Raw genomic sequence first — 12,371 nt, 5'->3', positions numbered from 1 at the left:
TATATGAACCCCAGTGTTTTATTTGTGTGTGTGTGTGTGTGTGTGCATGCCATAAAATTGATTTTAACCACGTTCAGTGTACATTTCAGTGGCTTTAAGTATATATGATTGTTGTGCGGTGATCATCACCATCCATCTTTAGAACTTTATCATGAATTCCTGAACTGAGCCTCCCCATTAAGCAGTAAGCATTAACTCCCCATTACCACCTTCCCCAGCCCCTGCCAGCCACCATTCTACCTTCTGTCTCTATGAATTTGACTACTTTGGGTACCTCATATAAATAGAATCATATAATATTTATCCTTTTGTGACTGGCTTGTTTCACTTAGCATAATGTTTTTAAGGTTCATCCATGTTATTTCATGTGACAGAATTCCATTCTGTTTTAAGGCTGAATAATATTCCATTATATGCATATACCATAATTTGTACATCCATTCATCCATTAATGGACATTTGGGTTATTTCTACCTTTTGGCTCTTATGAATAATGCTATTTTGAAAAACCCTAATGTTTAAGTAGAAAAATTAAACATGCAAGCATGGATACTACCTATGGACAGTAGATTTTAAAGAACCGTGAGACATGAAAGCACCAGACAAAAATTCACTTCTTGAAAGAATATGTATGGACATTTTTGGCTTAGTGGAGGGTCAGATATTAGAATATTAGATATTCTAATAAGGATTTATTTACAAACACTGTGGCATTTCTTCCATGTTTGAAAAATAGAGCCATTTATCTTTTTGTAAGACTTCATTACAATGTGATCAACATAAGGGTACCTCCTGGTACTTCGTATATGGGAAAGCCAAGTCAAAACATCAACTAATAAGACCAAAAAAAAAAAAAAAAAGGAAAAGTTACATTTTGTGTGGCTGAATGGACTCTTAGAGAGTTAGTAAATAAAAGTAGATTCCAAAGTGTTTTACTCATTTATTTTAAATATTCAGGTCCTTTTAGAATTGCTGCAAGCTGGAGGCATAGTTCAGTTTGAAGAGAGTCGGCTCATCCGTATGGCAGAAAAAGCAGAGTTGTAAGTTGTTTTTAAGGCATACATTAGTCCCCATAGAATTACTAAGTGAAACTTCTGTAACTGGAAGCCTGGTTTATTGATAAATTACCAATTTTTAATTAAGAAAAGCTATGCAAATAACAACAAAAAACCTAAGTGCAAAGTTTTTGTCTTTCAAGTCTAGAAATGAGTAAGTAACATTTGCAAAAATTAACAACGAGTAAATTTGAAGTGTTTGTACATTTGTTTTAGTGTGAAAAAGAAACAACAGTCTTATGATTTATAATTTTAGTTTTATTTACTTAAAATTTCCATCATTTTATAGATTTTTGAGTTGCCTTATTCATACATATTCTAAACAATGCAGAATTTAACATAGCAAATGAGATATGATGTGTTAACACTACTATTTATCTGATTTGTTGAATATTTCATTTGACATATTTAATTGTCAACAGAGAAAATTCATATAGTTAATTGATAACTAATATTTTAACTATTTTTTATGTGACACATTATTGTTTTAACATTTATTTTGTACCCAGCTTTGAAATTTCTTATAAACTGAGCATTCAGCAGCATCTTAAACCTGTGTTTAGAGGAATGGCAGATACTACTCTCCCTTAGCTACTGTAACTTCATTTCACAGTAGAAATCAAATCTATATTCATTTTTCTTAATACCAACTTCTATGAGCAAACTTCTTGAAACAATAAGCTAATAACCACCTGCCTGTTTGGTACTCTGAACTTTTTCCTTTTATGTTCTAGCTATCAAATTTGTGAGTTTATGTATGAACGAGAACACCAGTACGACAAAATTATTGATTGTTACTTACGTGATCCACTGAGGGAGGTGAGTTATGAGACTACTTTACCCTTTTGTCTTGCTCAGTCTTCCCCTCCCCTTATTGAATAGAAATAACTAGTAAGTAGGTATAACTATTCAGCACACCTATTGGGACATGTTTGCTGATTCAAGGTTTTTTTTCATTTATTCAACAGATTTTTTTTTTATCAAGTGCCTACTGTTAGCCAAGTATACATTGATCATTAAAACATATATTTTCTATAATTTTAGAACTCAGAGTTTAGTGATGGAGACTGACCATAAGGAAACCATATATGTAATCACAGATTGTGATGAGTGCTAGGGAGGAGAAAATGGGTGCAACTTGAGAAGATGTTGGGGGAACTGACTTACACAGAGCAGCCAGGGACGGAATCTCGGAGGAGGTGACACACAGACTGAGTTTTGGAATTTGAGATGAAGCCAGTCAAGCAAAGAGCCAGTGGAAAAAGTATTCCAAGATAGGGACAAGAGTAACACAAAAGGGCAGGAATGGTGTGAGATTGAATTGGGAATGTGGATAGAGACCACTAAAGACAAAAGTATGATATTCTTTCATTAGCTTAATGAAATGGGGACCAAAATTAATTGGAATGGATTTGCTCCTGCCAGGAGTCTATCCTAAACTTTAAACAATGACTCATTGTCTTTAGTGTCAGTTTCCCAGCAGTTTATCTGCAAGTGGTTTTCCATCTCCAAATAATAGATACTTACCAAGACAGGTACAGATAGTAGATAGTGACTCAATATTGCTTCAGTGAATGAATGAATATATTGCCTTGTGTTTTTCAGGAAGAAGTCTTTAACTACATTCACAACATCTTATCCATTCCTGGACACAGTGCAGAGGAAAAGCAGTCTGTATGGCAGAAAGCAATGGATCATATTGAGGTGCTGAGCCAACAAAGTTTCTTAAACTTCCCCATTTGGATGGATATCTCCCAAATTAAGTGTATGCTAACTAAGCAATAGCAGGTGTCATATTATTAAGTTGATCTAATTGAAAATTAACTTTTTTCACATAATTTATTTTACCTCGTATTCATAAAGTCCATGTCATATACAATGTATTATATCATAACTTCTGAAAATAACCTAAGTTCAATCAGCTGGTTGACAAACTGGAATATTAGTGGGTTCTTACAGCCTTCTTAGAATGATTCTGAGAGTAGTACTGGTCTTTGCACCTGATATGTGATAGGGAGCCATTCCCCCCAGTCACCCAGTGGACTTTTAGAAACATTACTGCAGTACATTATTCTCTCTGATGTATTTCCCTCTCCATATGTAACAGAACAATGTTTCTGATTTTCTTTATGCATGCTGTTTTACAAGAATACAGGAGTTGACTTTAGAGCAAGAACTTCTTTTTAAAAAACAAGCTTATAGATGCTTAAGTGGAGAGACTAATACATGTGATCACGATGAATCTGAAGAGAGGTCCCGGAATCAGTTCTCACGTTCATTTCCTTAGGTTCATCATGTACACAACACCTCAGAAACCAACAGATCTATAGGTTTTTTGAATCTATTCTGTTTTATGGATTACTGGTAATTGAAAAAAAAAAAAACTATGACAAAAGATGCTGAGATAATCCTAGTTTTGGAGATAAGAGATTGTTGTTTTTCTTCCTGTAGCAAGGGTCAGCTGATGGGGGAACTTCTGGTGATGGGTTTAGAGATGTAGTGAAAGATATGATTATTCAGTATCTTTTTTTTTTTTTTTTTTTTGATTATTCAGTATCTTTTAAAAAAAATGTCATCCATATGGAAAATGATAAGAAAGGATGAGCTCTGAAACATTGCTTGTGATGTGAATTCTTTGTTCTAGTTCCCAATGGTTATAAAGTTTAGAGAGATCAGAAATGTGAACAGCATCTTATGGGAAACATGTGGTGTGCAAGGTGGCTCAGTCAATCACCAGATATGTGGTCTGAAGTAATTGCCACACTTTTTTATCTGTAGGATTGAGAACATAGATGTTATTTAATGTTACCATATTCCTGCTAACAAGATGAATGAATATATCTTGGTGGAAAGAACTCAAGAAAACCTTTCCCTATTTTCAGTTGTATCTTTTTTCCTTTAATCATTTTGTATTCTTTTTCCTTTCATCATCCCCTTTGTCCCCATAGTTACATTATGGCTCATTCTTCGTTTCACTTCATCTGCATTATGCAGTGGTTTGAGCACATGGACTCCAGACAACGGAAAATGGAGCTATGTCTCTGCATAATGTGAAACGTGATGAATTAATCAATGAGCAAACAAATTACTCAGCAGAAAACTCATATTGGAGAAACTAGAAGGGTTTTTGTTGCACAACAATTATTTCTGCTGACTGTTTTCTCCACATCTGCACATTTTTTCACCTTGAACTTTTTAATATCTCTTAAGGCCACAATTACAAACATACAGATTTTTTTGTTGAAGGACTTCTGTGGCTGCAGTAATGTGAATAAAGTCAATATTCAATGTGTAGGGGGAAACATCCTCATCATAAAATTTTCTGACAGTATACACAGTGTATAGATTTCTTAATACTCTGGAGTTATAGACCTCTTGTGAGAATCTAATGAAAGATTTGGACCTGTGTCACATAATAGTGTGCATGTGCACAGATACATAATTTTGTTTATTATTGCAGGGGTCCATAGACTCCCTAAAAGGCATTCTTAGATTGGGCCTGTGGATTCCAGGTAAAGAATTGCTAGTTTCGATGCTTTTTCCAATATGGACAAAACATGTTTCGTTAGATTTTTAAAAATATTTTTCATTTTAAAATATGTAAGCATCCCCAAAAAGTCCATAAAACAAATGTACAACTTAATACATTTAAAAAGGAAACGGCCCAGGCCCAGGTCAAGAAATTGAGTTACTTCCAATACACCAGACCCTTTTTGTGTATCCTTTCCTGATCAGAGTCTCTTGCTTCCCCTAATATGCCCAGGATCCTGATAATCTCCTGCCTTTCTATATATTGCTACTGTACACGCCTGCATCCCTAAAAAGACATATGTTTGTTTTGCCTTTTTCTGAACTTCAGTAAATGAAGTTCTACTCTATGAAGTTTGTATATTCTGTTGTAGGTAGCTGTGGTTCATTTTAATTCTTGTGTAGTATTCCATTTTACAAGTATATTACAATTTATTCATTTCTACTGTTAGTGAACATTTCTATTCTTTCTAGTTTCTATTAAAAATAGTCATTCTGGGGGCACCTGGGTGGCTCAGTCGGTTGGGCGGCCGACTTCGGCTCAGGTCATGATCTCACGGTCCGTGAGTTCAAGCCCCGCGTCGGGCTCTGTGCTGACAGCTCAGAGCCTGGAGCCTGTTTCGGATTCTGTGTCTCCCTTTCTCTGACCCTCCCCTGTTCATGCTCTGTCTCTCCCTGTCTCAAAAATAAATTAAAAAAGTTAAAAAATTAAAAAAAAAATAAAATAAAAATAGTCATTCTGTGATCATTATACATGCATCTTAAGCACAGCATTTCTTGAGAGCAGCCTAGCATTATAGCATCAGCTGAGAACTTGATAGAAAGGTAGTTTCAGTCTTTTCTCACACCTAGTGAATCAGAAACTCTGGAGTTCGGGCCCAGCATTATGGTTCAATAAGCCCTCCAGGTGATTTTGATGCATGCTAATAACATTTGACAATCTCTACTCTTGGGCCTATAATTGCCAGTTAATTGGGATAAGTATATTCAACTTCACCAGATGCTGGCATTGTATGAGATTTTCCATTAGCTCTTTATCCTCGTTAGACTTTAAAATGTTGCCAATCTAGGGGCACCTGGGTGGCTCAGTTGGTTAAGTGTCCAACTCTTGATTTTGGCTCAGGTCATGATCTCCTGGTTCATGAGTTTGAGCCCTGCATCGGGCTCTGTGCTGACAGTGCAGAGCCTGCTTGGGATTCTGTCTCTCTGTTTCCCCTGTCCCTCCCCTGCTCTCTCTTTGTCTGTCTGTCTGTCTCTCTCAAAATAAGTTAAAAAAATTTTTTAAAAATACGATTTTGCCAATCTAGTGCATGTATAAGGATATTTTATTATGTTTAAAACTTGCATACCCTTAATTACTAATGAGATTGATAGCCTTTCATTGTTTAATAGCCATTTAAATTCTCTTTCTGTGATGTGTCAGTTCAAGTCTTTGGCCCATTTTTCTATTAGAATGTCTCTTGTACTTATAGGAGAATTTCACGCATCCTGGATATTAGTCTTTTTTCAGTGATACGTGTTATAGTTATCTTTCACTCTGTGGCTTTTTTATGTAGTTCTTTTTAAGAAAAGCTTTTTTTTTTTTTAAGTAATCAAATCAGTTTTTTCCTTCTAGACTGAAGGAGAAATTCTCCTATATTATTGTCTAAGAGCTTTCTTGTTTATTTTGGTTTTGTTTTTGAATCTTAGGTGCACTTGAAAGCAGTTTTTGTACAGATGTAAGAGGGGTGTCCAATTAGTTTTTAAAATATGGATGTCCAGTTTTCCCAGCAACAGTAAGCTATTTTAAAAGGTTACCTTTCTCCATTGTTCAACAGTGTTACTTTGTCAGGAGTATATCAAGGATGTATGTTTGTTTTCCAGCACTCTATTCTGCTTCACTGCTCTATTTGTCTCTGCATTGGTACAGCACTATTAAATATTACTGCTTTATAATAAATCTTGACATCTTTAAGGGAGTGTTGGCTATTTTTAAAAATTTATTTATTTATTTTGAGAAAAAGAGCAAGTGAGCATATGCGTGTGAGTGGGGGAGGGGCAGGGAACAAGAGAATCCCAAGCAGGCTCTGTCACTGCTGAGCTGAATGTGGGGCTTGAACCCACAAACAGTGAGATCATGACCTGAGCCAAAATCAAGAGTTGGACATTTAACCCCCTGAGCCACCTAGGTGCCCCAAGAGTTTTGGCTGTTCTTGACCTTTTATACTTTTATTTCTTAATTTCTAAATTTTAATTCCAATATAGTTAACACTATATTATATTATATCATGTGTACAATATAGTGATTCATCAGTTCTGTACATTACTCCATGCTCATCGTGGTAAGTGTACTCTTTAATCTCCATCTATTCCACCCATCCCCCACCCATCTCTGTTCTGGTAACCTTCAGTTCTCTATAGCTTTTTTAGTTTTTTGGTTTGTCTCCTTTTTCCTTTGTTTTGTTTCTTAAATTCCATACGAGTGAAATTATATGGTATTTGTCCTTCTCTGACTGATTTATTTCACTTAGCATTATACTCTCTCCATGTTGTTGCAAATGGCAAGATTACATTCTTTTTTATGGCTGAATAATATTCCAGTGTATACCATCTTTTCTTTATCCATTCATCTGTCAAAAGACACTTGGACCTTTTCCATAATTTGGCTATTGTAAATGAGGCTGCAGTAGATATAGGGGTTCATATATCTTTTCAAATTAGTGTTTTCATCTTCTTTGGATAAACAACCAGTAGTGGAATTACTGTATCATACAGTAGTGCTATTTTTAATTTTTTGAGGAACTTCCACACTATTTTCCACATCAGTGTGCATTCCTACCAACAGTGCACTAGGGTGCCTATTTCTTCACATCCTCACCAATGCTTGCTGTGTCTTGTGTTTTTGATTTTAGCCATTCTGACAGGTATGAGGGGATACCTCATTGTGGTTTTGATTTGCATTTCCCTGATGATAAGTGATGTTGAGCATCTTTTCATATGTCTGTTTGCCATTTGTATGTCATCTTTGCAGAAATGTCTGTTGATGTCTTGTGGCCATTTTTAATTGTATTATTTGTTTTTTTGGTGTTGAGTTATACAAATTTCTTTATGTATTTTGGGTACTAACCCTTTATCGGAAAAGTCACTTGTAAATATCTTCTCCCATTCAGTAGGTTGTCTTTTTGTTTTGTTGACGATTTCCTTTGCTGTCCAGAAGCTTTTTATTTTGATGTAGTCCCAATAGCTTATTTTTGTTTTTGTTTTTCTCTTGCCTCAGGAGACATATCTAGGAAAATGTTGTTATGGCCAATGTCACAGAAATTACTGCCTGGGTTCTCTTGTAGGATTTTTATGGTTTCAGGTCTGACATTTAGGTCCTTAATCTATTTTGAGTTCATTTTTGTGTATGGTGTAAGAAAGTGGTCCCATTTCATTCTTTTGTGTGTAGCTGTCCAGTTTTCCCAGCACCATTTGTTGAAGAAGCTGTCTTTTTTCTTTTTCTTTTTTTTTTTAATTTTTTTTTTAACATTTTATTTATTTTTGAGACAGAGAGAGACAGAGCATGAACGGGGGAGGGGCAGAGAGAAAGGGAGACATAGAATTGGAAGCAGGCTCCAGGCTCTGAGCCATCAGCCCAGAGCCCGGCGCAGGGCTCGAACTCACGGACCGCGAGATCGTGACCTGAGCCGAAGTAGGCCGCTCAACCGACTGAGCCACCCAGGCGCCCCAAGCTGTCTTTTTTCTATTGCGTATTCTTGCCTCCTTTGTCGAAGATTAATTGACCATATATTGGTGGGTTTGTTTCTAGGTTCTCTATTCTGTTTCTTTGGTCTGTTTTTATGTGTCTGTTTTTGTGTCAGTACCATACTGTCTTGACTACTACAGTTTTGTAGTGTGTCTTGAAATCTGGGATTGTGATACCACCAGTTTTGTTCTTCTTTGGAGTCTTTTGTGCTTTCATACAAATTTAAGGATTGTTTGTTCTAGTTCTGTGAAAAATGCTTTTGGTATTTTGGTAGGGATTGCACTAAATCTATAGATTGCTTTGAGTAGTTTGGACATTTTAATAGTATTTATTCTTCAAATCTATGAGCATGGAGTATCCATTTGTTGTTTTTGTCATCTTCAATTTCTCTCATCAGTGTTTTATAGTTTTCAGAGTATAGGTCTTTTACCTCCTTGGTTAAGTTTATTCCTAGGTATTGAATTATCTTGGGTGCAGTTATAAATGAGATTGTTTTCTTAATTTCTCTTTCTGCTACTTCACTACTAGTGTATAGAAAGGCAATAAATTTCTATATATAGATTTTGTATCCTGTGACCTTACTGAATCCATTTACCCATTCTAGTAGTTTTTTGGTAGAGTCATTAGCGTTTTCTATAATATATAGTATCATGTCATCTGCAAATAGTGAAAGTTCTACTTTTTCCTTACCAGTTTGGATGCCTTTTATTTCTTTTCCTTGTCTGATTGTTGTGGCTAGAACTTGTAGTACTATGTTGATTAAAGTGGTGAGAGTGGACATCCTTCTCTTGTTCTTGATTTTAGGGGAAAAGCTCCCTGTTTCACCATTGAGTATGATGTCAGCTGTGGATTTTTCATCTATGGCCTTTATTATGATGAGATACGTTCCCTGTAAACGTACTTTGTTGAGGGTTTTTATTATGAACGAATGTACTTTAAAGTGCTTTTTCTATAGTTATTGAAATGGTCATATGGTTTTTATCCTTTTTCTAGTTGATGTGATGTATCATGTTGATTGTTTTGTGAATGTTGAACCACCCTTGCATACTGGGAATATAATATACCGCATTTGATCGTGGTGAATGATGTTTTTAATATATTGGTAGATTCAGTTTGCCAATATTTTGTTGAGAATTTTCCATGTGTGTTTGTCAGAGATATTGAACTGTAGTTCTGTTTTTCATTGGGTCTCTATCTGGTTTTGGTATCAGAGAATGCTGGAATGAATTTGGAAGCTTTCCTTGCCCTTCTAATTTTTTTTTAATGTTTATTTATTTTTGAGAGAGTGAGAGAGAGACACAGCAGGATCAGGGAAGTGGCAGAGAGAGAGGGAGACACAGAATCCGAAGCAGACTCCAGGCTCCTAGCTGTCAGCATAGAGCCTGACGTGGGGCCTAAACTCACAAACCGTGAGATCGTGACCTGAAGTTGGATGCTCAACCGACTGAGACACCTGGGTGCCCCTTTCCCTTCTGATTTTTGAAATAGTTTGAGAAGAATAGGTATTAACTTTTCTTTAAATGTTAGGTAGAATTCACCTGTGAGGCCATCTGGTCCTGGACTTTTGTTTGTAGGGAGTTTTTTGATTACTGATTCAATTTCATTGCTGGTTATTGATCTGTCCAAATTTTCTGTTCCTACCTAATTCAGTTTTTGGAGATTATATGTTTCTAGGAATTTATCCATTTCTTCTAGGTTGTCCAATTTGTTGTCATATAATTTTTCATAATATTCTCTTACAGTTTGTTTTTCTGTGGTGTCTGTTGTTATTTCTCCTCTTTCATTTTTGATTTTGTTTATTTGAGCCCTCTCCATTTTTTTTTCTGTTTTGTTTTTTGGATGAGTTTGACTTAAAGTTTATCAATTTGTTGATTTGTGTCAAACAACCAGCTCCTGGTTTCATTGTTTTGCTCTGTTTATTTTAGTTTCTATATCATTTATTTCTGCTCTGATCTTTATTTCCTTCCTTCTACTGTTTCGGGTTTTCTTTGTTGTTCTTTTTCTAGCTCCTTAGATATAAGATTACGTTGTTTATTTGAGATTTTTCTTGGTTCTTGAGGTTGGCTTGTATTGTTATATGCAACAGCTTTTGCTGCATCTCAAAGCTTTTGGACCTTGTGTTCTCATTTTCATTTTCCATGTTTTTTTATTTACTCTTGTTTCTTGGTCGACCCATTCATTGTTTAGTAACATGTTATTTAACTCCATGTATTTGTGGTCTTTCCACACTCTTTCTTTTGGTCAATTTCTAGTTGCATAACATCGTGGTTGGAAAAGATGCATTTCAATCTTTTTGAATTTGTTTAGACTTGCAGCCTAACATATGATCTACTCTGGAGAATGTTTCATGCGCCATTTGAAAAAAATGTGTATTCTGCTGTTATAGGGTACAATGTTCTGAATATATCTGTTAAATCTATCTGGTTCAACCTGTCATTCAAAACCACTATTTCCTTGTTGATTTTCTGTTTAGACCATCTTGTCCACTAATGTAAGTGGGGTGTGAAATTTCCCTATTACTGTGTTACTATCAGTTACTTTCTGTTTGTTACTAACTGCTTTATGTATTTGGGTGCTTTCATGTTGCTTGCATAAATATTTACAATTGTTGTATCTTATTGGATTGTTCCCTTTATAATTATATAGTCTTTTTTTTTTTTTTTGGTTTCTTTTTTTCACTCTTTGTTTAAAGTCTAGTTTGTCCAAAATAAATTAAAGAAAGCTACCTCAGCTTTCTTTTTACTTTTATTTGCATAATAAATTCCTTTCTATCCCTTCACTTTCAATCTGCATGTGTCTTTAGGTCTGAAATGAATCTCTTATAGGCAGCATATAAATGGATCTTGTTTTTTATCCATTCTGTCACCCTGTGTCTTTTGATTGGAGCATCCAACCCATTGCATTCACAGTAATTATTGATAGGTATTTACATACTGTTGTTTGTTATGCATCTTATGGTTGTTTTTGTAGTTTTTCTCTGTTCCTTTGTTCTAATGCTCTTTTCTTTCATGGTTTGTCGACTCTGTTTAGTGATATACTTGGATTCCTTGTACTTTATTTTTTGCATACCTATTACTGGTTTTTGATTTGTGGTTACCTTAGGCTCATATGTAACATCTTATGCACATAGCAGTCTATGTTAGGTTGATGGTCACTTAAGTTTGAGCCCATTCTTTAGTCCCTTCCCTCCCAGGTTGTAAGTATATTGTGTCAGACTCTGTATCCTTTTATTTATTTTATGGAAGTCTTCTCTTTCTGGTATGCTAACAGTTTTTTCATGAAGGAATTTTTCACCTTTTCTTTCTTATTCTATATTTATGGTAAATCTTACTGATATTAAATCATACTTGAGTTCTGTGGATAAATGCAACTTGATCCTGATCTTATCCTTTTAAATATTATTGGATTTTGTTTTGTTTTAGGATGCTTATATCAATGTTCATGATTAAGACTGATCTGTAGTTCTCCTTTCTTATATTGTCCTATTGGGTTTAGGTATCAAAAATTTTGCTAGTGTTATAAAATGTACTGAAGTTGTTGTTTTTCCTGTTCTCTGTAAGAGGCTAATTAATGTTGGAAATTGTCTCTTCCTTAAATAGTTGCTCAAACTCACCAGGGAAGCTGTTTGGGCCTGGAGTTTTCCATATGGAAAAATTTTGAGTATTCATTCAGTTTCTTTAGTAGCTAAAAATCAATGTAGGTTTTTTTCTCATTGCTAACTGTTAATTGACTGTTACTGCAGTCACCATAACTTGTCTAATTTTTATTTGACAATTTACCATGTTGATCTCTAGTCGGTGTTTGCATTTTATCAATGTGAACATGCAATTGGAATGGTAGATGAGTAGGTTACAGAAAACAAGTTAGAAGAGAGTTTCAGGAACGTAAGTAGCCAGTAATGTCTAGGAAGGCTCAAGGAGGGGGCAGATTGGAAGTCTTAAATTTGACAGAAATGGATCTTATTAACAGCAGTTAATAAATAGTGGTCAACCTCTTAGTCTCATTTAAGACTTGTGATCTTACATTGTTTTAAGATACTCCTTGTTTCAAAATCCACTGGCATC

The 12,371-nt window shown here is 35.1% G+C and overlaps 1 protein-coding gene across 4 annotated transcripts in view; it reads left to right on the top strand.

Moving 5' to 3' along the window:
• Positions 1-12,371, top strand: part of VPS8 (VPS8 subunit of CORVET complex) — a 250,605-nt gene that overhangs the window by 128,216 nt on the left and 110,018 nt on the right. For all 4 annotated transcript variants that reach the window (XR_008422497.1, XR_008422498.1, XM_019463393.2 and 1 more), the window contains exons 31-33: positions 958-1,040; positions 1,790-1,874; positions 2,661-2,759. Coding sequence is in view for 2 of the 4 variants with exons in the window: in XM_019463393.2 (XP_019318938.2) it covers positions 958-1,040; positions 1,790-1,874; positions 2,661-2,759 (267 nt within the window). In the remaining 2 variants the exon portion in view is untranslated. The remainder of the gene's footprint in view (positions 1-957; positions 1,041-1,789; positions 1,875-2,660; positions 2,760-12,371) is intronic.

This window comes from Panthera pardus, unplaced genomic scaffold, assembly GCF_024362965.1.
Source record: "Panthera pardus isolate Hobbes unplaced genomic scaffold, ASM2436296v1 HiC_scaffold_16, whole genome shotgun sequence".
Taxonomy (NCBI): Eukaryota; Metazoa; Chordata; class Mammalia; order Carnivora; family Felidae; genus Panthera; species Panthera pardus.
This window is presented reverse-complemented; position numbering and strand designations above follow the sequence as displayed.